The 26110-nt window shown below is 37.6% G+C and overlaps 1 protein-coding gene across 1 annotated transcript in view; it reads left to right on the top strand.

Annotated features, from left to right (window-relative positions):
• The window catches only part of Zfhx4 (zinc finger homeobox 4), a 178590-nt gene that overhangs the window by 147992 nt on the left and 4488 nt on the right, over nucleotides 1-26110 (top strand). The window contains exons 6-10 of the mRNA XM_026383024.2: nucleotides 6615-6731; nucleotides 13261-13394; nucleotides 13617-13817; nucleotides 14333-14450; nucleotides 14975-20395. Coding sequence (XP_026238809.2) covers nucleotides 6615-6731; nucleotides 13261-13394; nucleotides 13617-13817; nucleotides 14333-14450; nucleotides 14975-20395 — 5991 coding nt within the window. The remainder of the gene's footprint in view (nucleotides 1-6614; nucleotides 6732-13260; nucleotides 13395-13616; nucleotides 13818-14332; nucleotides 14451-14974; nucleotides 20396-26110) is intronic.

Below are 26110 nucleotides of genomic sequence, written 5' to 3'. Positions count from 1 at the left end.
GATATACGTACCCAAATAATTAAACTAGCAGTTGTCAGTTTTACTTAAAATGTTGATGAGTCCCTTCTTTGTGCCTGGGACTTCTGGGCACACATTATAAATAAGGTATATCAGTGACCCTTATATTAAGTGACATTTCTAGACAAATAAACAACAAGGAATTTTTAGACTGCAATCATTATGGTAAAGGATGTAAAAGAGGTGATATACTAAATATACTAGAGCAGGTGAGCTCTTAAGGTGTGCTCCTTTCATAGACAGCATCAGCACAACTTGGGAACTTTTCACAGAACATATTCTTGGGCCCATCCATGCCCTAAATCAGAAACACTGGGAGTGAGATCTAGCAATCTGGTTTTACAAAGCCCTGCAGGTGATAGTGAATCCTACCCAACTCTGAGGACTCTTATCCTGAGTGACAGGTGGTGCTCTACTTTAGTAGCAATGGTCAGACAGGTTCTTTTAGGAAGTGACAGGTGACCTGAATCCTGAATAAGGAGCACGGGCTAATTATGCAAGGAGTCTGGGAAAACATATTCCTACAAAGGTAGGAAGAAGTTGGTTATATTCCAGGAAGAGAAGGAAGGCTAGGAGGAAGGAATATTAGAGAGTGGAGGACCAGCAACATCCAATGTGGTACAAAAAGTAGGCAAGGGCCTAATCATTCCATCCATAGTGAGGAGTTGATGTATTATACTAAGTGTAATAATAAAGGGTGCCAGAAGAGCAGGTTGATTTTCCTTAGCTTTACGGAATAAGTTATGGGAAAGCAAGAGTCAGTCTTACTTATTTGTGATAAGTAATACAGATAAGTTGCTAACGATACTGGCAAGGGAAATGTAAAGTAGATGAATGCAATATGAACTAAATATTTTGGAAGTAGAAGTCCTTCCAAGGACTTGTTGATGGATATAATGCATGTGATTGGGAAAGAGAAGAGTCCAGAATGGCTTGTGGTGGATGGTGGCACCATTAACTGAAAAGATGAAGTTGGGAGAAAAATGGAGTGAGGTACGTTAAGTTGAAGAACTCTGATTTGAGCATATTGAGTTTGCTGTACCTGTAGACGTCAATGTGTATGTAGATAATGTAATTTAAATCTATAGGACTAGATGAAATCAGATAAAGAGATAATATACATAAGGAAGAGGGCTTGGTACCAATGGGGGAGGTGCTTGACATTTGGTATTTAATGAAATAGTGAGTCCCTACCAAAAGTGAACTTTTAGAGTGAACTTCTAGAGACGTAGGATGAAACCATAGTAGTATAATACAAGGAAATCCAAGAGAGGTGCTTTTTTCCAGAGATAAAGAGTAGCAACATCGGTTGATGAAAGTAAGTTAAGTAAGATGCAGAGAAGTGACCTTAAGATTTTATAGCATGGAGGTCATTGGTGACTTTGAGAAAAGCACTTAGAAAACAGAAGCTATACACATACATTTAGAGAGGGCTGAATGATGAGTGTGATTTTTCAGAGAGAAAATAAACACCCTTTTAAGTTTTATTGAAGGGGAATAGAGGAATAGGGTAGAGTTAGGACTATTCCCTTTCTTCCCCTAATTTTGCTTCCTAAATTTAATTTAGCATTCTAACTAAAATATATCAAAGGCCTACTATTTTCCAAGCACTGTTCAAGGTGCTTCTTGCACAAAGAAGAATACATCACTATTTTCAGAAAATGTTTACCTATTAAGGCAAAGCAGAAATATTAAGATAATTTCTATATACTATTGTATAGGTACATTGTTTGATTGTTTGACATCAATGTATAGGAAAGAAAAAAAAATTATCCAAAAACAATAATCTTAGTTTGAAGTTCAGAAAAGACTTTTTGTTGAAGAAAACAATGAACAGTACTAGTATCAATACAATGATCATTTTTAGTATTTATTTTATGTTAGGCTCTGTGCTGACTGATTTTTATACCTTATCTCATAATAAGCATATGGAGTAGGTGTTATTAACTCTATTTTTTTAGATCTTGAAACTGATATTTCCCAAGGTGGTCATGAAGGGAAAAAAGTGGGAGTTATACTATCAAGAAAAGTTGTTCTAGATAAGATAGGAAATATAGTGATAAGTATAGGGAGAGAGAGGACATTACGAACAGATGGATGTTGGTTCCACAGTGCTTACAAAACATGAGCTGTACGAGAAGCATCAGCATGACCTGGTGTCTTGTTAGAGTTGCAAGTTCACAAGTCTTACTCTCAACTTACTGAATTAGAAACTTTAAAGGGGGGCTCAGCGATTGGTTTTAACATGTCCTCCAGGTGATTCTGATGTTCTAAAGTTTGCATATTAGTTGCTTGGTATGAAATGAAGAGAGATGTATGTACACCAGGGCAGAGGTATTCTTGCTTTGCACAGAAGGAGCATTTTCTTTTTATGTGATAGGGGTCACTGAATACTTTAAGTAGAGGAGTCAAATTTAAGTAGAAAATATAGAGGGTAGATTTGAATGGATAAGAACTGAACAAAGGGACCTTGGAAAAGTCCAGGAGAAAATTCTCACAAGCCAGTTATCCTGAATAGAGATGCTCTCTATATAAAACTGAAGACATTTAAATGACCATCCTCTATTTCTCTTTTACATGATCACTCCATGGGCTTTGAAAGTATGCAGTGTGTTTTCACTCATATGAAAGCTCAAAAAGTTCATCTTAGAGAATGGAATAGGATTTGCTAGAGACTCAGAATTGTAGGAGAGAAGGGTTGGGGGGAAGTTGGACAATGAGAACCAAAATGCAGTTAGACAAATATAAGTTTTCATGTTCTGTAGCACAGTGGGGTAATTATCATTTACAACAATTTAGAATACATTTTGCAAACACTAGAAGAGTTTGAAGTTTCCCAACTCAAAGAAATTATAAATGTTTATGGAGACAGAAATGCTAATTACCCTGATTTGATCATTACATGTTATACGTGAATAAAGTATATCACTACACATGTATCAAATTATCACATCTTACCCTTTAAATATGTACAATTATTATGTGTGAATTGAAAAATTTTAAAAATTGCACAATATTTCTTAGAAAACTCAGAATGAGGGTTCCCAAACCCAAGTGAATACTGAAACAGGGAAAGGAGCACAATTGGCTGGCCTTAGATGAGAGGAATCTCATTGAAGTAGATTTGCTTAGAAATTGTATATTATGATTTTGTAGGATGAATTGAAAGTAGTTTTCCAATCATTTTTTGTTGTTGTTCAAATGAAATATTCTAAGCTAGTCATTCAAAAACTTCTCTTTTAAATATAGTTGGTGTGTGGGTGTAGAGTAACATAAGATGATCATTTCAGGCATGTTAAAAATGCCGGGGGAAGGTAATTGTACCATACTTCTGTAATATAAGACTACAGTATTTTGTCTTCTTTCTATTATTCTGTAACATTTAAAAATGAAAATATCATTTGTCTGAAATTTGGGAAATTCTAGTGGAACCTAATGCACATTTGTGCTTAAGTAAGATACAAACATAGATTTTATTTTTTATATTCCATGAAGCAAAGGATAATTAATAATACACATTCCGTGAATGCATCAGTACTACAAAATGCTATAATACTTTCATTTATTATTTTATGTAACAGTTTAGAGACAGTGATGAAAATGAAGACTGCTTTCGCATCTTTATTTTGGAATCTTATGTAATGTTTTTATACCTTCAGTTCTAAGGAGTTTAAGACATTTAATATCATGTATTTTTCCCCTGTAAAACATCTAACATTTTATGGTATTTTACAATGGAGGAAATGTGGTACTTGGAAATTAGAATGTAGCTGCTCCCTCCCCTGACCCCAAATCTAAACCTATAGGTTTTTCCAGAGAAAGTGGTTTCTTCACATTAATTCTCATGACTCTAAAGTCTGTTTATATAATGAATGTCAAATTTATTTCTAAAACTCTCTTTGAGAATGAAAGTGACCTTTTATTCTGACTTATATGAAACTTTATGGTGTGTATAAGTTACTTTGTGATTATTTTTTGCATGATTAAAAATTTGCAAAGTTCTTATGGCTCCAAAGAGCCTACCTGTAATAAACAGCTTTCGCCTTCTAAACCACAAAACAGGTCTGAATTGCTTGAGCATTACAGCTAATTGCCTGCCTACTTCAAAGGAAGAACCAAAAAGAGAGAGAGAGAGAGGAAAAAAAAAAAAAGTCACAGAAGCAGAGAGCATTGCAGGCAAATCCACCTCTGAGGGTTATGAGTTGTGGCTTGGAGGAGCCGGGCAAAGTTATGGCCTCAGAACTGCTGTTTGCGATTAAGTTGATGGGGAGAGTCTATCCCACAATCTTTCCCTGCTGCGGACACAGAGTCTTTGTTCACATTCAGATTTCTCAAACTGTTGCCAGGGTCAGGCGGAGGTCAGACACCACAGTGATGTATAGAAGAACATGTCTGGGAATTTCTCTCACACTTAAAACACATACCAGAAAATGAAGAAGAGGACCTTGCAAAATCTGTCTGATGAGACCCAGATTATACTGTAGCTTTTCTTTTAGTGCCTTCATAATTTTCTTTTTCTTCTCCTGACACACAATGTTTTATTAATGTGAGTTGCGATAGCCCTTACAATTTTATGTCCCCTCAAGATAAGGACACTCAGTAGCACTCTGACACTTCATTTTCCAGCCCTGGGGGGAAAAGTCCAGTAAATCTTCTCAAATAAGTCTTGCATCCCTTCACCACAATAGTTGAAAAGAAATTGTCACGGGCCTGACTCTGGATATCATACCACATTTGTGGGCCTGACAGAACCACAGTCTTCCAGCTTTGTCTGGACCACCAGACCCACCAGTCCAGCCAGTGCTGGAAGGAGAGAGCCTGTGTTGGATCAGTAACTGATGGTCACTGATGGGTGAAAGCAGGAGAGAACCAGAAAAGATTCTTTATCTTCTTATAGTAAAATCTCCATGTGTTTTTGCCTGAAAGGGAAGCTTCCCCCAAGCCCTCAGATGACTGATGACCTTCATCGGGGTCTCCCCTCTGCTTTTGTGCAGAGTGCAAAAATAGAATAAATGGATTCCTATGGTGCCTTGGAGGACTCACAGTTGAACCAAACTCTTATTTGAATGTATTAAATGTCCTTGTTTTCCCTTTAGCTTTTTGGAGTTTCCTATGGAGCCCAGAACGGTTTCCCCTCTGTTGTTTTCCTACTCACACAGTTGCAGAGCATGGCTGGCAAGTGAGGCACTAAATATAATTTTTTTTTTTTTTGTGCTCAGCTGCTACATATGACAGTGGATATTTCATTCTGCTGTCAGAATGTTATTAATAAAACATGGGGTGTGGAGAGGGCCACGATTTCCCCTTTCAATCACTATAGCATTTGCAATGAAAATTGTATTCAGTGTGTAATTTTCAGTTAATGCTTGACACTTAAAATGTCCGTAGCAGCGTTTTGTATGGTTATTGAAGGGTTAATTGTATCATGTTCTCTGCATAAAAGCTGTGCTTATCAAAAGCAAATAGAAGAGTGTATGCAAATGTGTGTCGATGACCTTTTGCCTTTCCAGGGTTAATTTATATGGTCATTAAAGATTTTATGAAATTGAGCAGCCTAGTGCTTCAAATCCCATTTTACCTTCTTCTCCTAATTTATGTAATTCGTACCTGAACCGGGGAATATGATTTTTATTTTTTGTGCTGCAATGAAAACAGCATGCCATGCTGTGGGGAGTTGAGAGCCTGGTTATCTGGCATTACTCAGATTGCTAAAAATTCATTAAAATGTGACATCAGCACACTGAGAGACAAATGATCGCAGGATGAAAGAGAACAGTGGGCCTTTCACGGATTAGTGCTGCACAGCCCCAGCATAGAGGCTAACTGCATAAACAGATTAATCCACCAGCAGTGGCATAGCTAAGATTTACAGAATAATTAAATAGGTTTGAGTTACTATGAGGATTTCCATGTAATCTAGCTGGTGTGAACCCGTGAATGAGGTGTGGGGTGATGTGGTTGTCATAGAAGTATACCTTGTTATATCCTAGGCCCTATATAGTTTCCCCTATTTAAAAAAAAATACAAACCCCCCACTATAACTGAAGCTTCAAACTCTTCCTCTACCAAAATTTCACAGAATTCCTCTGAGGTCTCGTATCTGAAGGAAGGAATAACACCTGTCTTTTTATTTAACCCATTGTTACCACATTATTTCACTAAGAATTTTTGCTAAGAATCTGATTTGTTCTGACACCTATTCAAGTTCATGGAACAAGGTCCATGTTGTTAGAAAGTTCTACTGTTAAAAGTACAGAAATGCCTTCCACCATATTTTTTTCATCTTTTCAGCTTAAACTATATCAAATTATACTAAAAATGATTTCTTTCTTTCCTCTTCTTTTTTTTCAGTATAGATGCAGGCTCTCAATGGATTAAAAATGTAGTTTCTTTAGATAAAAATTTGCATGGGTACAGTCAACATGTTCTAATATAGACTTTTGGCATAAATGTATGTTCTCTCTTTTGAGTAGGAATATCTACAGAAAATTCATGAATAAAGTTCTAAAGTGGCCACCAAGTTTGTTTTAGTGTGTGTTTTAGGTTTTTTTCTTCTTTCTTCTTCAATTGTATTCACTAGTCTCATTTCTTAACAGAAGAACAAAGTGAGGAGATAGAAGGAGCTATTAAGCCCCCAGCAGTGGCTGAGGATGATGAGAAAGACACAAGTGAGAGAGACAATGGCGAAGGCAAGAGCTCTCATAAAGATTCTGGTAAGATACTCCACTCTTTCACCTTTCATTTTCCTCCACCCCTCCATTCCCTGCAATCAGCCCTTCCTTCACTCCCCCCCACCACCAAGCTTATTAAAAGCTTTTATTCATTTTAAACTGTCTGAACATTCCTACTACTATTCATTGCATGTGCATTTTGCATGTGATTTCTATCAGTAGCCTCCCATTGACCTATTTTTAATCATAACCATCTGACAGAATAGATGTGGATAAGTTGAAGAATATTACAGGACAACCAGCGAGATTATTTTTTAATCAAATCAGTTTGTGTGCTTGTAATTTTTTAAGCGCCTTTCATTAATCTTAGCTATACTTGTGATTCCTCTGATGGCATATTAATTTTTCATAAGCATAGGATTAGATATCTCTTGAATTTTGTCATTCAGTCATATGTACCCCTGCCCAAACCATGTAACCCTAAAAATAAGTGCTATTTTTCCTCTTTTTTTTCAACCTACACTCAGGAATTTGCCCTTTTTAAGGGCATCTATTTGAAGCATTTCAAACAAAATCCAGTGAAAAAGTTTACAGATGATTCAGCCTAAGAAAAAGGAAATATCATTGAAAAGGGATTAGGTGCTGGGTAATTTTGATCTTCCAGAATAGACAAATCCCGGTAATGAAAGCTACTGTCTTTGAAAACAAACCTTCGTGTCATGACATTTACTTGTGCACAAACAAACCCTAGGCCAGCATCTGGTGTAGATACCTAAGGCTTTTTCTGTGTTTGATTTGGCAAATATATGGCTTCATCCATGCTTTGTATGTATGAGATGGAAATCTATGGTCGCAATGAATATTACATTGGCTACTTTTGCTGCACGCTATACCTAGTTTTATTATGTTGGACTCATTGAAGCAGAAGAAGTGCTGAAACGGGTTCAAGCCTATTAGTTTCAGGTAGTCATCTATCTTTTCCTTGAATTCTAGTGACAGCTGCATATAAAGGAGCTTGTATTCACTATGAAGATATTGGGTTGAGCCAAATGTATCATTTTTTACATACAAGTTTATTTAAATCTGAATTATCCTATATTTGTAATTCTGTCTCTTCATGTCTAAGTTTTACATGCCATTCAAAAATGATCTAAAGTGGCTCCCTGCTCCCCCACCCTCACCTTTTCATACTAAATTTCTCAGAGGAGTCCAGGGAGAAAAGTGCCTTTGTTATTTGCTTCTAGGATGTGGGGTCTAACATATGATTCTAATTTGATTTAAACAAAGAGGATCTAAGGTTGGTATTGAGCCTAAAGCGAAATCTCTGAAAAGATGCCATAGCAGTATAGCAGCAGGCTGCCTCCTGAGGCTATTGACAAGGAATTTGAAGAACCTAGTGATCAGTTAATGTCAAGGGTAGTACTATCTGAACTTTATTTGAAAAGGATTGGAAATAGTAAGGTGGTCCGTTTACTCTCTTTAGGATGGACGTTATCAAGACTAGTTGCTTGATTTGTTCAGGGACAGCAGGATCTATCTGTATTTAGTGATGACTTTCTCAGAGTAGTACAAAAACAGATTGCAAAGTATATCCTTCTTATTCTTCAGAAGCCTGTGTAAAACACCCAGATATCACATTAACTTTTGCTGAGCGCCTGTGTAATACTTTGATATAGGACATTATGTGCAGTATTAAATATCTAATGTCTAGTACCTTGTGAAGGATGGATTCTGGGAATCCCTTGAAAATGGATCTAGTATTACCATTGAGGAAAGAGTCTTGCTTCGACCATACCACAGATGCAGGGCTCTACCTTCACTGGTGCTGCTGTTCACTGCTCTGCATAAATAATGGACCCAATGACTCCCTAACGGCCTGATGAGTTATGGTCCTTTCTTGGGTGCCTAATTGTACCATACAGACAGGACTCGGGTGTCTGAGAGGACACAGAATATTGCATTATGGTAGTTATTTAAAACAAATTTTATTCCCATAAAAAAGCTTCCTCAGGTGTATCTACAGGGATAAAAATTAGCTCTAAGCAAGGACCAACTAAAAGCAAATGCTGAGATGCAAATCTTTAGCTTTGAAATCTCCTAGCCTTCAAGACAGTTCTTGTTATTGGAAATTAACATGACCTTTTTAACAAGGTTTTATGCTTTTTAAATTGACAATTATTAGGTTAAAGAATTATTACATGGATTTTTTTCTTTGAAAATATTTCTAATGATTAAATAGCAATCCACATAACATATTCCATATGTATATATATTATATCAGTTAAAATTGTCAAAAGAATATTAGCAAAATTACAAAGTAATTACTATCTTAATATGTTAGATGGGAAAACAGTTTGACCCCACTTTAACATAGAACTTCTTAAACACAAAGGAATTAACACACGTTAGGAAGGCTATGTTTGTGTAAGCTGTTGTGCTGTGTTGCTGACACTAATCTGTAGGACTGGAGCTCTCAAAATGAGACTTGGCAATATGCAAGTTATATTTGTTGAATATTCATCCATAATAGAAAAGCCTCCTAATGCTTCATTTATATTGTCATTTAAATCTAGTGCCACTTTAGATTAATTATAATCCAAATTATAGCTCTGTGCAGTACAAGAATTAATATAGAGTTTATCCAGATTAATACATTTGCATTGAAAATGTAATATGTCTCTGCCGTGGCTAAGGGGACCACTTTTTAATAAGGGAGTAAACATGAGGAAAGATGGAAATTAACCTTCATTATTGCAATTAAAATTATCCTTTCATTCTACTCTCATTAGAAAGAATACTGTACTGGTAATTATAATTTAGAGTTATTTAGAGTTGAATAACATCTGTTATATCCAAGTTTTATAGTATTCAAACTTTATCAAATATATTGACTCATAAATAATAACTCAGTGTTTTGTTTTATTGTTTTTTTCAAGATTTGCTAGGGGTACACATGCATTATTGGATTTTCCTCACTTGTTATGAGTATAAACCATTTTACAACCTTCTGTATTTTAGGGATTGAGAGTTATTAAGTAGGCGGCATCTGAATTGAAATGAATTATGTCATTTTTATATTAGCAATCTCATGCAAGTTAGCTAATCCTATAACTGACAGATAATCATTGGCTCATCTATGAGGTAGTGTTTATTTGCAATTTGACTTCATTTTTTAGTTAAAATTCATTAAAATGACATTGTTCTTTGAGAATATTGTGGTGTCCTTTATGACACAAAATATATTATGATCTATTTCAATTTTTTTTCTGGTCTAGGGTAACGAACTGGGTTTATTTCAAATTTAAGTTTGCAAATACAAACTAACTAATCACAGAACATTATCAGAACCTTCCTAAAATTAATTGGCCTTTATCTAATAAAAGACATGTCTAGGAAATTAGAATTCAGGAAAAACATCCAAGCAAATTTCCTGTACTTTGCCAGGAATGGCATAATATTAAACTTGAGATAACACCCCTCTGAGTATAAAAGACAAGTATATGTAAACTGTGTCTTCTACTGTCTTTACAAATAGTCCTCCCAACCTCGTCAAGCTTAAGAGTCATTTTTGTCATATGTTGTTATACTTCAGTATTCTCTCCTTCTACTTACTATGAGTTATTTTCATTTCTAGGGCGCCTAGCTAAAGTTAGGCAGGCTAGCCTTTATTTATAATTTTATAGCTTCTTAATTTAAAGCAAAATGGTCTTTGGAAACTTCACAGCTTATGTGAACACTCGTGGTTCAATGAATGCAGTTAATTAGCCAAATAGCCCTATAATAGTTAACTTAAAACTTAAATTTTCCTTTCTTGATGCAATGCAGAACAGTATTTTAAGATTTTTTTAGTTGTTGATGGATGTAGTACCTTTATTTTATTTATTTATTTTTATATGGTGATGAGGATAGAACTTATTGCCTCACACATGCTAGGAAAGTACTCTGCCACTGAGCTACAAACCTAGCCCCCCCAAAGCAATTATATTTTTGATGAATATTAATAAGCATAAAATAAAGGCAATATATCCTTAACACACAGGTATAAATTATACCAAAAAAAAAACCACACATCACTGTATAGGCTTAGTAAAATGTTTCAAATCTTGAAACTAATACTTTTTTATGGTTTTGTTTGTTTGTTTGGTTTACTGGGGATTGAACTCCTGGGCACTCTACCACTGAGCTAAACCTCCAGCCCTTTTCACTTGTTATTTTGAGATGGTATCTTGCTGCTCTGCCCAGGCTGGCCCCAAACTTGCAATCCTTCTGCCTCAGCCCCCTGAGCTGCTGAGATTACAAGCAGGCGCCCTAATGCGTGGTCTTTTATTCTCTTTTATGATATCAATGTCAGGATAAGATGCACATTGTATGTGTGTGTGTGTGTGTGTGTGTGTGTGTGTGTGTATTTTTTAAATTAAGCCCATGACTATACATTTAATAGAAGTTTCTGGAAAGTTTATTCTATTTCTGATGCTCCAAATGGCCTACAAGCAACAAAAGTCATGGACATTTTTTTTTTCAACTTTTTTTTGTGATAGTCTCGAATGGACTTATAATTTTGTCTTGTCCAATTCTACCAGGAACAAAATATAATGAAAAAGGGTATATCATGGTGTATTCATCTTCTAAGGAAGCATATTCTTACTCATTAATAGAAACTTTTAAAGAAAAATTTCATAGGCGAAGGCAACTGATAGGCACTTGCTGATTTAAATGACAGTCAATTTTGCACAACTTGATCTGACACGTAAACAGTGAATTTGCAAATATTAAATATCATATTGTTTTTGTAAAATTTTTAACATTTACTAAGCATAAATTATATTCTGCCTTTCCTCTGAGAAATAAAAATGAATTTTTATTAATTGTGAGATGAACGTCCCCAGTTTTGGTACATCTTAAGGTATCAGATAATCAGATACTTTTTAATCAATATAATGAGACTTTAAATTTATTTCAAATTTAAGTTTATTCAAATACAAATATGACAGGTTATTTTTTAAACATCTAAAAAGAATTTTAATTTCTCTACAGCATATGTAAATAGAGAACAAAAGTATTAATTAAAATAAAATCCAATGTTTATAAATTCAGAAATCAATATCAATGTAATCTGTAGAAAACTCAGCACTAATTCTGTATGTCAGGAACTAATTCAAACCTAAAGAAATAAAATTATTGTCATTATATCATTTAGATTCTATTTTAATTTAGTCTCCTCAGTATGACCCTTGAATTTGTTGTGAATTTGAGATTTCTGAATTTATTTATATGGTATATATTATGCTTCTGTACCCAGAGTAGAAATATTGTTCATTTTTATTTTGTTTCCAAAACACCCTTGACCTTATTTTAAATTAAAAGTGGGTTATTTTGAAAAAAAAAGAAAAAAAAATCACTTCAATTTATTCATTTATATGAACTGCATGTGGATTGAAGAAAAATCAAGATAAATCTTCATGCACAGCATACAATCAGATTATGCCTGGACTATATATTTACGCGGGGTCTGATAGCAATCAATGGTTTAGCTTCATTGCATTTCAAGATGTATTTGCACCCAGTTGTCCAGTGATAGTGTCCTCACCCTGGAAATAATTTAGTTGCAAATTGACTGGAAGATGGTGAAAATTGAAAGTTAAAATTAGAAATACTCATAATAAACAGCAGAAAAAAGGTCAGATGATGCCGTGCTATGATGAGATTGGAATGGCTGGTAAATGAGGTTTTGTGTTTGTCGTGAGATGTATGTGACATGCCTACCCAATGTCGCTGTAATATCCAGCCTCACAGAGGAGATTATCGGGCAAATTGATGCTGGAAAGAATTTTCTGTTAAGATTGGGAAATTAGAATTGTGCTCTTTTCTTTGATGTGTGTGAGACTCCACCACATTACATTGCTCATCTGGGCAAAATTTTAAGTCGTCTTTAACACCAAATATTTGGATTAACCTCATAAAGCAATTGTCTTCTTAAGATTTGTCCTATAATGCTGTGTGTATAGCCAAGTGCTAAAACATCTCCAGCAAAGACAATATCCCTAATAGCAATAGGAATGTAATGTATGGTTTGCTTTAACAACCTTTTGATTTTTAAATCCATTAATGATGTCAAAATATTTTAGTTCCTGAGTTATATCAAGCCAGCTCTTCTCAGAATTTTGAAATATTTTCTTCATTCAGGGATTTTGAAAAGAAATAGCTGATTAGATATTAGTAAAAATAATGAATTTCTGAGTTAGTATTTGTGAATGGGAATAGATTGGCTTTAATGCGATGAAGGCATTCTGGGACACCAGCGAGCACACGTTATTGATAAACCTTTCAAGGCCACCTAGGGTTATCTAAACATGAGACAGGAGTACATTTGAAAATATATTTATAAAGTCTACTTAGTCAGTGGACAAAAAAGATATGTGTTTCTTGTCTTTTGATCTGAGCATCATTTAAAAGTGCGTGCCTAATTCTTTTTGTGACTCAGTCAATTGAGAGTCAGTTATTTGAAAAACGTAATTTTCTACTTATGATATCATGTTTATAATTTGAGTTGCTCTATTCTTTTTGCAATCAGGAATAATCACACCAGAGAAGGAGCTAAAAGTCAGTGTGGCAGGGGGCACCCAGCCACTCCTGTTGGCGAAAGAAGAGGATGTTGCAACAAAAAGGTCAAAACCTTCAGAGGACAATAAATTCTGTCATGAACAGGTAAATAATGTTGTTTTCCTTTGTTGTGGAGATCTCTCTTTTTATTTATCTGTTTGTTTTACCTGTTACTAATAGTTTAAGAGCCCCCAAAATTGCATGTGATTGAAATGCACATAGACATTTCCAAGGGCAATATTATTAACACTTGGTATTACTGCCAAAGTTCTGAAGTCATCAAAATATATTAACTCACAGAGGTCATGTTTATTCAATCTTTTCCAGTTCTATCAGTGTCCTTATTGTAACTACAATAGTAGGGACCAAAGTCGGATCCAGATGCACGTGCTGTCGCAGCACTCAGTGCAACCCGTCATCTGCTGTCCTCTCTGCCAGGACGTCCTCAGCAACAAAATGCATCTCCAGCTGCACCTGACTCATTTGCACAGTGTGTCTCCAGATTGTGTGGAGAAGCTGCTTATGACAGTAAGGATACCAAATGTTGATGCATGTGTGACATGATCTGGGTAAACTATCAATGCAAATATGTAATTATGGGTTGGTAGAAATTTATTTCTTCTGAGCTACTGAAAGGTCTTTTATTGACTGTGTTATAGAAATCACAGTAGAGGCCCATTTGTGGTCTCTTTTGCTTAGAGAAAAAAAAATATGATACAAAGCATAGCCTAATTAATTACGTATTTTGTGGTCTTTTTTATATCTGTAATGTTAATCAAATGACTCATGTGGGCACTTTGCATTTCAAAGTTTCTTGATTATCATTATAAAAAATAGACCTACAAAAAGCTTGAAACCATAATTAAGAGAAAGAAAAGAAAAATACAGCATTGTAACAGCATGGGTCTGAAATCTGAAGGGATAGATGTCCCTGCTTTGGTTGGAAAAATGCAAATGGGATATGCTACTGCCAAATGGGAGAAGTGATGGAATTTATGATTTTCTGGAGTACATTTAACCTGGAACCCTTTTGGTTTTTAAAGGTGCCTGTCCCTGACATGATGATGCCAAACAGTATGCTGCTGCCAGCAGCCTCCTCTGAGAAGTCAGAGCGGGACACACCTGCAGCCATGACAGCGGAAGCATCTGGGAAATATACAGGTATTCCATCTTATGATGAAGATCTGTGGAAAAAGCACTCAGGGACTTGCCCTTGTGGCAGTGCGCCAAGATTTTTACCATTAAAGATTTATTTTTAAAAAGCATGAAGGGAAGAAAATGCACAATGTTTCCATGAGCCTTATTTTCCAAGACATGTTTGACAACTGGTTATCTCCACCTGTCCTTGAGAAATCTAATTGCTGAACATCCAAGAATATTCTATGTTGTTTTAATTCTCTAACACCAAGGTTATGGCCCTTGGTATCATGCCGATTGTAACATATTGTATTTTTTTTTTTTACTTTTGACTTGTTTTCTTCCCTATCCTGAAATTCCCCAAGATTGATGATGAATTCTTACTCATTGTCATATCTTCAATATCCAGTCGAGTGCTGTTAGTATTTACTTAGTAAATATTCAAAGAATCAGTTAAGTCAGAGATCTTTATATTTATCCTATTTACAATCTATTGACATTGGAGCCATAGGTTTCTTAACAGAGGTATTTGTGCTTTCTCTGAACAGGTGAAAGCCCAATGGATGAGAAAAGTATGGCAGGTCTTGAGGATTCAAAGGCTAGCGTGGAAATAAAGAGTGAGGAGCAGAAACCAGCTAAAGAGCCCCCAGAAATATTGGAATGGAATAAAAATAGCAGTAAGGATGTGAAAATCCCTGACACACTGCAAGATCAACTAAACGAACAGCAAAAACGGCAACCTCTCTCTGTTTCTGACCGCCATGTTTATAAGTATCGCTGTAACCATTGTAGCTTGGCTTTTAAAACTATGCAGAAGCTTCAGATACATTCCCAGTATCATGCAATTCGGGCTGCAACAATGTGTAACCTCTGCCAGCGTAGTTTCCGTACATTCCAGGCTTTAAAAAAACACTTGGAAGCAGGCCACCCAGAACTGAGTGAAACTGAACTTCAACAGCTCTATGCCTCCTTGCCCGTGAATGGTGAACTTTGGGCAGAAAGTGAAGCTATAGCCCAGGATGACCATGGCTTAGAACAGGAAATGGAGAGAGAGTATGAGGTGGACCATGAAGGGAAGGCAAGTCCTGTAGGAAGTGATAGTAGTTCTATTCCAGATGACTTGGGCTCTGAACCAAAGCGGACCTTACCTTTTAGAAAAGGGCCCAATTTTACAATGGAAAAATTCCTTGATCCATCTCGTCCATATAAATGTACAGTGTGTAAAGAGTCATTCACCCAAAAGAACATTCTCTTGGTCCATTATAATTCAGTCTCTCACCTGCATAAGTTGAAAAAGGTTTTGCAGGAAGCCTCCAGTCCTGTCCCACAAGAAACCAACAGCAGCACAGACAACAAACCCTACAAGTGCAGCATCTGCAATGTTGCATACAGCCAAAGCTCGACATTGGAAATCCACATGAGGTCTGTGCTCCACCAGACAAAGGCCAGGGCTGCAAAGCTGGAGCCCAGCGGGCATGTGGCCAGTGGACACAGCATTGCAGCAAATGTAAATAGCCCTGGCCAAGGGATGTTAGATTCCATGAGTTTAGCAGCAGTCAACAGCAAAGATACCCACTTAGATGCCAAAGAATTAAATAAAAAGCAAACTCCTGAATTAATCTCTGCTCAGCCTACACATCACCCACCGCAGTCACCAGCACAAATTCAGATGCAACTGCAGCATGAGTTACAACAGCAAGCTGCATTCTTTCAGCCGCAGTTTCTAAACCCAGCCTTTTTGCCTCATTTTCCCATGACTCCAGAAGCACTGCTGCAGTTTCAGCAGCCTCAGTTTCTCTTTCCATTCTACATACCTGGGACAGAATTCAGTCTGGGTCCAGATTTGGGCTTGCCAGGCTCTGCCACATTTGGTATGCCGGGCATGACGGGAATGGCTGGCTCCTTGCTTGAGGATCTGAAGCAGCAGATTCAAACGCAACATCATGTTGGCCAAACTCAACTCCAGATTCTACAGCAGCAAGCACAACAGTACCAAGCCACACAGCCCCAGCTGCAGCCTCAGAAACAGCAGCAGCCGCCTCCGCAGCCGCAGCCACCCCAGCAGCAGCAGCAGCCAAGCAAATTATTGAAACAAGAGCAAAGCAATCTAGCCAATACAGACTGCCAGATCATGAAGGACATACCATCTTATAAGGAAGCAGAAGAAATTGCCGAAAAGCAAGAGAAACCAAAGCAAGAATTTGTAAATGATGGTGAAGGTCTCAAAGAAGGCAAAGACATAAAGAAGCAAAAATCCTCAGAACCATCCATCCCTCCACCCCGAATAGCCTCGGGGGCCAGAGGAAATGCAGCCAAAGCTTTATTGGAAAACTTTGGTTTTGAATTAGTCATTCAGTATAACGAAAACAGGCAGAAGGTACAGAAGAAGAACAAGAGTGGCGAAGGGGAAAACACTGACAAACTGGAATGTGGAACGTGTGGTAAATTGTTTTCCAATGTTCTCATCCTGAAGAGTCACCAAGAGCATGTACATGGGCAATTTTTTCCCTACGGAGCACTAGAAAAATTTGCTCGTCAATACAGGGAGGCCTATGACAAGCTTTATCCAATTTCTCCATCTTCCCCTGAAACGCCACCGCCACCTCCACCTCCACCTCCGCCTCCTCCCCTGCCGCCAGCTCCCCCACAGCCTTCTCCCTTGGGTCCCGTGAAAATCCCAAGCACGGTTTCTACCCCTCTGCAAGCTCCACCACCCACTCCCCCGCCCCCTCCGCCACCCCCTCCTCCTCCTCCCCCTCCCCCTCCCCCCCCACCTTCTGCTACCCCCCAGGTCCAGCTGCCTGTTTCTCTGGACCTTCCGCTCTTTCCTTCCATCATGATGCAACCCGTGCAACACCCCGCACTCCCCCCGCAGCTTGCCCTGCAGCTGCCGCAGATGGACACTCTGTCAGCAGATCTCACTCAACTCTGCCAGCAGCAGCTCGGGTTAGATCCCAACTTCTTAAGGCATTCTCAGTTCAAACGCCCCCGGACAAGAATTACAGATGATCAACTGAAAATCCTGAGGGCTTATTTTGACATCAATAATTCTCCAAGTGAAGAACAGATCCAAGAAATGGCAGAGAAATCTGGCCTTTCTCAAAAAGTCATCAAGCACTGGTTTCGAAACACCCTTTTTAAGGAACGACAGAGAAATAAGGATTCACCCTACAACTTCAGTAACCCTCCTATCACTGTTTTGGAAGATATCCGAATTGACCCACAGCCCGCCTCTTTAGAACATTACAAATCGGATGCCTCCTTCAGCAAAAGGTCTTCGAGGACGAGGTTCACCGACTACCAGCTGAGGGTTCTACAAGACTTTTTTGACACCAACGCTTACCCGAAAGATGATGAAATAGAACAACTCTCAACCGTTCTCAATCTACCCACTCGGGTTATTGTTGTATGGTTCCAGAACGCCAGGCAGAAAGCACGAAAGAGCTATGAGAACCAAGCAGAAACTAAAGACAACGAAAAGAGAGAACTGACCAACGAACGCTACATTCGAACGAGCAACATGCAGTACCAATGTAAAAAGTGCAATGTGGTCTTCCCCAGGATCTTTGACTTGATTACACATCAGAAAAAGCAGTGTTATAAGGATGAAGATGACGATGCCCAAGATGAAAGCCAGACGGAAGACTCCATGGATGCCACAGATCAGATGGTTTACAAGCATTGTGCGGTGTCTGGACAAACGGATACAGCCAAAACCTCCACTGTCCCTGCAGCAAGTTCTGGCTCGGGGACTAGCACGCCCTTGATTCCGTCACCCAAACCAGAACCTGAGAAGGCTTCTCCCAAACCTGACTATCCCACAGAAAAGCCAAAGCAGAGTGACCCCTCACCCCCTTCTCAAGGCACCAAACCAGCCCCATCGTTAGCATCGACTTCAGCAGACCCACCGCAGGCACCCACCGCCCAGCCACAGCCGCAGCCACCAAAACAACCCCAACTTATTGGAAGACCTCCCTCGGCTTCTCAAACCCCAGTCCCTTCCAGTCCACTGCAAATTTCCATGACTTCTCTCCAGAACAGTCTACCTCCACAGTTACTCCAGTACCAATGTGATCAGTGTACCGTTGCCTTCCCAACGCTGGAACTTTGGCAGGAGCACCAGCACATGCACTTCCTCGCTGCTCAAAACCAGTTCCTTCACTCTCCATTCTTGGAAAGGCCCTTGGACATGCCCTACATGATATTCGATCCCAACAACCCTCTGATGACTGGACAGCTGCTGGGTAGCTCTCTCACACAAATGCCACCTCAGACCAGTTCCTCCCACGCCGCCACCACCCCAGGCACCGTTGCTGCTTCCCTTAAAAGGAAACTGGATGACAAAGAAGATAATAATTGCAGCGAAAAGGAGGGTGGGAATAGCGGAGAAGACCAACACCGTGACAAGCGCTTGAGAACCACAATCACCCCCGAACAACTGGAAATACTCTATGAGAAATATTTGCTAGACTCCAATCCTACCCGCAAAATGCTCGATCACATTGCACGTGAAGTCGGGCTGAAAAAAAGAGTCGTGCAAGTCTGGTTCCAGAATACACGTGCACGAGAAAGGAAAGGCCAGTTCCGGGCAGTGGGTCCAGCCCAATCTCATAAACGGTGTCCATTCTGCCGAGCCCTGTTTAAGGCAAAGTCAGCTTTAGAAAGCCACATTCGCTCTCGGCACTGGAATGAAGGAAAGCAGGCAGGTTACAGCTTGCCACCAAGCCCTTTAATATCCACAGAGGACGGAGGAGAAAGCCCACAGAAATACATTTATTTTGATTATCCGTCTTTGCCATTAACTAAAATTGATCTATCGAGTGAGAATGAATTGGCTTCTACAGTGTCAACACCTGTTAGTAAAACAGCAGAGCTGTCACCGAAGAATCTTTTAAGCCCTTCTTCTTTTAAAGCAGAATGTCCTGAGGATGTAGAGAATTTAAATGCCCCTCCTGCTGAGTCTGGATATGATCAAACTAAAGCTGACTTTGATGAGACTTCGTCCATCAATACAGCCATCAGCGATGCCACCACTGGAGATGAGGGAAACACTGAGATGGAAAGTACCACAGGAAGTTCTGCAGATGTGAAACCAGCTCTCTCTCCTAAAGAGCCAAAAGCTCTGGATGCTTTGCCAAAACCAGCAACCACACCCACAACTGAGGTCTGCGATGACAAATTTCTCTTTTCACTTACCAGTCCATCAATCCATTTCAATGAGAAAGATGGTGACCATGACCAAAGCTTTTATATCACAGATGACCCTGATGACAACGCTGATCGCAGTGAAACCTCCAGCATAGCCGACCCCAGCTCACCAAATCCATTTGGGTCTAGCAACCCTTTTAAATCCAAAAGTAATGATCGGCCAGGTCATAAGCGTTTCAGGACCCAAATGAGCAATCTTCAACTCAAGGTTCTCAAGGCTTGCTTCAGTGACTACCGAACGCCAACCATGCAAGAATGTGAAATGCTGGGCAATGAGATTGGTCTGCCCAAACGGGTGGTCCAGGTGTGGTTTCAAAACGCAAGGGCAAAAGAAAAGAAATTTAAAATCAACATAGGGAAGCCTTTCATGATCAATCAAAGTGGAACGGAAGGCACCAAGCCAGAGTGTACTCTCTGTGGGGTGAAATACTCTGCCCGCTTGTCCATCAGAGATCATATTTTCTCCAAACAGCACATTTCAAAAGTGAGAGAGACCGTGGGCAGTCAGCTGGATCGGGAGAAAGATTATTTAGCTCCAACTACTGTTCGGCAGCTGATGGCACAGCAAGAACTTGATCGAATAAAGAAAGCTTCAGATGTTCTGGGCTTAACTGTACAGCAGCCAGGCATGATGGACAGCAGCTCCCTCCATGGTATCAGTTTGCCAGCAGCCTATCCGGGACTCCCTGGCCTTCCTCCAGTCCTTCTCCCCGGAATGAACGGTCCATCCTCCTTGCCCGGATTTCCACAAAATTCAAACAGTAAGTCATTTAAAGGAAAGTCAGTTTAGTTAATAGGTGGCACTAGGCAGTCAATCACAAGTGACCAAGAATAGGGTAATTTTGGATTTCTTTTAATTTCAGTAAGTGAAACCAATAAATTATTTGAAACACATACACTCACACACACACACATATATATGTACATATATCTATATCTATATCTATATCTATATCTATATCTATATCTATATCTATATATAGAGAGAGAGAGGAGAGAAGGAGAGAGAGAGAGTACTCTAATAACCAAGGAGTAGATCACACATGCAGAAAAATAAAGACTAGATAGATCGCAGCAGATTCTTAGCAATGTGTTGATTATTTTATCATTATATTTTTTACCTTAGAAATATTATTTGTATATATCAATTTCAATACTCATTTCAAATGACGTTCCAACACAAACATGTTGCATAGTATTTGATATACCTATTAAGAAAGCAAAACATTAAATATTATATTCATCAGTCTTTTAACTTATGTTCTGTCCAAGGGGCAGGATTTTTGTTTTTTCTTTTTCAATTTGTCTGCCGGATAAGTGCAATGAAGTTCAAAAGTTGAGGGCTCTCTAGCCACAGAAATCCACCTGTGTTGCACCTAGCACATAATAAAGTTCATATCTAAAGTTTAATAACTTTTTAATAACTTTTAATAAGTCATAACTTAAAGTATATGACTGCTGTGATAATTGTACTTTAGTAGTACTATGAAATTTTGATTTTTGTAGCATCCATTGCTACCAGTTACTGTTATCCCATGCCTTGATACTCAACTGACCTGCCACAGCTTAGTTTTATAATTAAGGCCTAACAAACTGAGCTGTTTGAGGCAGCCCCTCAATGCTGAATTCAGTTCTGTGTTTGTTAACAGAAATAGAACTTAAGCAGTTTAGATTTTGTGAATAAGTTTATGTGTTCAATTATATTAGTTTGAATAAATTGAATATCATGCATTAAACTATCAAGCAGTCAAAAATATTAACAAAAGTTATGTATCACCCCAAAATAGAAAAACATAGTTCTCTTGTCATTTCTTTTTAAAAGTTTCAATTTTCAAATTATCAGTGGTTCTTTTGTCTTTTTAGGGGGGAGGGGGGACCAGGGATTGAACATGAGGCACTCAACCACTGAGGCACATCCCCAATTCTATTTCGTATTTTATTTAGAGACAGGGTCTCACTGAGTTGCTTAGACCCTCACTTTTGCTGAGGCTGACTTTGGATTTGGAATCCTCCTGCCTCAGCCTCCTGAGCTGTTGGAATTACAGGCATGAGCCACAGCACCCAGGTGCTATTTTGTCTTTTTAAGAATAAAATTTGACATTCTAAAGAAACTAACCTAGCTTTTACAAATTACATATATTTACAAAGTTCACAAAGAACATAAGCAAAGTGTTCTTTTTCATTTTCACAAATTAGACTTTTACATAAATTTTAAACTTTTCAATTCCATCCTTCTCTTACCAAAAAAAAATTTGCTATTGTAATATTAAGAAGTTACTCCCTTTTTAGCTTTTAGCTTGTCAGGCATGGAAACAATGATATGCAATAATAGCCCCTTGGTTCAAAGAAATGCAATAACCTCATCTGGTTTCCTGTCCCTAATGACTTGTCATCTTTAGAAAGGAGAATAGAGCCCAGCAGCAAAAGAAAAAAAAATATTGCCAGGAAAATGTCTACAATGTCTCTTCCATTAGCCCTCACACAACTCCTGTCTCCTGAAAGTAGCTAGGGCTTAATTGCCTGGATAATCTTGGGGCCTTAAATATTAGAACTTCAATTATGTTTCGATTATACATTTTAATTAAGTCAAACATAAGTATTCTATGAACAATGTAATGACAGAATATTTTTTTAATGTGGTATTTGTCTTGTTACCTTGTGGTTCCCCCTTTTATACCACTGTGATTATTAACAACACATAGAAAAGTGTCTTATGCAGAATTTCTATCATCAGTTATATAATATAGAGGGCTTTTTTGATATTTTACATGGGTTAAGAACAGTTGAAGTGTCTGTAATCAACAAGTCTGCTTTAATTGATGATTGGGTTGTCACCCCACAAGTAGCGACCAAAGCATCTTGTTTTTCTCTCTACTGGGTCAGCAGGTCTTTGCTGGAACAGTGGGTCCTTCTGTCTATTGCCCTTCTGGTTTGCCACTCCGATACTGGCCCACATGGGCATGTAAGGAAGAGAGAGACAGAAGGACAGGGATGCTTATGAAATATTTATATATTTTTCCTCATTCTACTCACCATCAAAATAATTTATATCCTTCTCCTGAAATATGGCCCTTTTTATAATTGTCAACCTTGCAGGAAAGATGTTGGAGGCAAGTCCTCCACGGCTAGGAGTATCTTTAAACACACCAGGAATCAGTGCTTTATCTGTTGCTTTATTAAATCATGGACCAAAACCGACTGGGGATGTTGTAAAGAGAAAAGCTCCATGAACATTGCTACCTACTGGAGTTTGCAATTTCTCTTGAATTAGTCCTTTGTTTGTGAGAAATGTTAAATGTTAGCACAGCAGAGTTATCAGTGGGGCTCCATCTGAGAGCCTGAGCTCCCACACTTGCAGTTCACATCTTCTTTAGGTTAATTTACTTGTGGTGAGGAAAGAAAAATGTTTTAACCACCAGATGGAACAGAGAGTGGTTCTTCATCTTTCCGTCATCTTCTTCCTATGTATCATTTCTTAGCCATCAAGTACCTTTGCATTATGGGAGTGAGAGACTTCCCAGCTAAGTGAAATCTAACGGAGAAAACTACTTCATAAGTAAAATAGGTCTGTATTTTGAGATTATGACAGGTTCCTTTTGGACCAATTTTAGTAGGCTTTAGTTTGATAAAGTTTTCATTTTAAATATCTCCCATCCCTTTGAAGGTGGATTTCCAGATTTTAATTTGAAGGAAATCACTAAAAAGCACCACAGTGAATGTGAACTATGCTGTAAAGTAATGAGTGTGTCTAAAGGCTACACCCCCAATTTTTTTTTTCACATTTTAGTGTTTCTATCATGATCAAATGAAAACAAAAACGAAGAGTGGCAACATAATAGTATATTCTTGTATACCTGGAAAAAAATTGGAGAACTTTAAATTTACATTTTATCCTTTACAGTGTTGGCTTCCTTTGGCATTTTGCTCAAGGTGAATGTAAAAATTACTTGATTTTCTATTTTTAACTTATTTCTCACTTTGAACAGCATCGGATTTTAAATGTTCTACAAGTATTTGGAAAAACAGCTGAGCCTAATTTCATTTAATGGAATGTGAGAACATGCCTTTTGTATTTTTCGTAAACTGCATTGTAATTTACTAGCATGTTTGAGGTAAATATAGATAAGAGTATGTCCTTAATAATTTTAGCACAATTGCCGCTGGCCATATGTACATATTTATTTTAATTTTTACCTCAAAAATCAGTTTGAAACATCAAAGTCTAAGAAACTTGAAATTACACACAAGTGTGTTGTGAAACCTACATTTTCTTCAGAAAGCATTACCTTCAGGAATGGCTGTTTAAGGAAAAAAAAAACTTGATAGTATGAGATTATCACAGAAAAAAAACCTTTATTTTGGTCTACGGTAAATTTATAGGAACTGGAATAGGAATTAAGAAACAGAAAAAAATATGTATTATCAGCATCATAACTTGATGAAATAAATGAAAATTGAATATGCATTTGTTTGGAGTTACCATCTCTCATTCTATATTATGATTATTACCATCTCTTCTAGGTTTGGTATCCTAGGTACTTAAATTTTTACTACAAATGTTTATGGTTTATATCTTTTACAAGGAATCTGAATATTCATAGTTTATTATTTCTCCATCTGTTTTTTTTTCCTAAAAGTTTTACTTAGTGACTGTTTAATTCAGCTTATTTCTCAAGATGTTAAATTTCTAAAAATCCCTGATAATCTCTGACTGTATCATTTAGAATTCTTATTTCGGTCTTCTAAAAATTTTCATTACTTCATTATACGACCTCTACATAGGAACAGGTAGACACAGTGTAATGGGAAAACCTCAGTCAACAACTATTGATCCCATATTGCTTTCTAATTACAGTTGCTATATTTTTAATTTCTTAATTACTTAAAATTTCCTTTGTCTTAAATTTTGATGTCAGAGAGATAGGTGAGCTAGCAATGCCTCAAATTTAAGGGTGGGGGAATATACTTAGTGGAAGGGGATGCAATTAGTAGGAAGCCATACCCTTATACTTGACCTAGAACTAAGGTTGGCTTTTGTGAGTAGGCAAAGAGGCTGGCGACCAACACAGAATCATTATAACAACACAAAGGCTCTTCTGCCCTGCATAACATCTTCTCCACCCAAATCATTCAGGCTTGAAGTTTTATAATTAGGTATTAATTCCTTTTGACTTATCATATTATCCTCTGTTAAATGAAAAACAGCAGAGAATAACAAGAAATCATAACATCATTGTAGGAAACCTCAAAAACTATCTATCTAGTACGTACTTAGACTTTTCAGTAATAGTATATTCATTTATTTAATTCTTGTGAATATAATGTTTTAGAGAAACAAGTGGAAAGCATAAGGAGATAACCAGACATAGTAGGAATAAAGGCAAGGGAGATGAGAGTGCCGGTTCCTAAATGCAACTCCATTACTTTACATTTTTCCCTCGGGCTAGGTCTAAGTCCCATGACTCTCAGAGGTCTATCAAACTGAATTGGATTAAAGATCAAGGAGTTTCCTCATTCATTCCAATCATATCCTTGCAAAGCTTAAGCTATTTTCATCTTAAATTTATTTTAAATGTGTGAGCAATTCTTCAGTAAAATGTGGGCACCTGCTATCAGTGTTCCCTGGAAATACAGTGTTATTTTCAAGGACTTAATTTTTCATCTATTTTGGATTTTTAATTGATCCAATAAGAGCAGAAGACAAATATGATTGGCAGCTGTAAAAGAAATAGTAAAAAGAAAGAGAAAGTATTACAAAGCAGACCAGAGAAGAGTTGGTGTGATAAGGTTAAAAAATAGCAGTTGTTGATAATAATCTAGGCTAATTGAGAGCAATATGATAATGATGGAGGTCAAGGAGAAAGTGATGTTGAACAGTTTACACCAGGACACCTGCAGATACATCCACAGATGCTCATGTCCTTATGTGAAATGGCATAAGATTTGCAAATAACCTATGCACATCCTTTTGTGTGCTTTAAATCATTCTATATTACTATAGTACACAATACAATGTAAATGCTGTATAAGTAGTTGTTATACTGTATTACTTAGGGAATAATGACAAGGAAAAAAAGTCTGTACATATTCAGTACAGATAGATGCATTTTTTTTTCTAAAAGTACGTTTTTTATCCATGGTTGATTTTCGATTAATATGGCACTCACAAACATGAATGTCTTGAATGTTAAGCCCAAGAAGATTCCTTTTGGCTGGATGGACACCAGTGGAGAATCTTAAGATTTTTCTAGCTAAAGATTAGAAGCATGGGGTTTCTGTGTTACTTGTGTCTCCTTTTTTAACACTCACATGTTGCATTTAGCATAGAGGTAAGACTATGACCAGAATTAGAACATGGTTCCATTAAACCTTATGACCATTCCCTCTGCAGCTGTGCACTAATAGTTTAACTTGATTTACCTTGTTAATTCTTCTATCAGCCCATGGAGCCTCCAGCCCAGTCTTTGTGATCATTT

The sequence above is a fragment of the Urocitellus parryii genome, chromosome 7, assembly GCF_045843805.1.
Source record: "Urocitellus parryii isolate mUroPar1 chromosome 7, mUroPar1.hap1, whole genome shotgun sequence".
NCBI lineage: Eukaryota > Metazoa > Chordata > Mammalia > Rodentia > Sciuridae > Urocitellus > Urocitellus parryii.
Note: the sequence above shows the minus strand (reverse complement) of the source record. Positions and strands in the feature narration are given on the sequence as shown.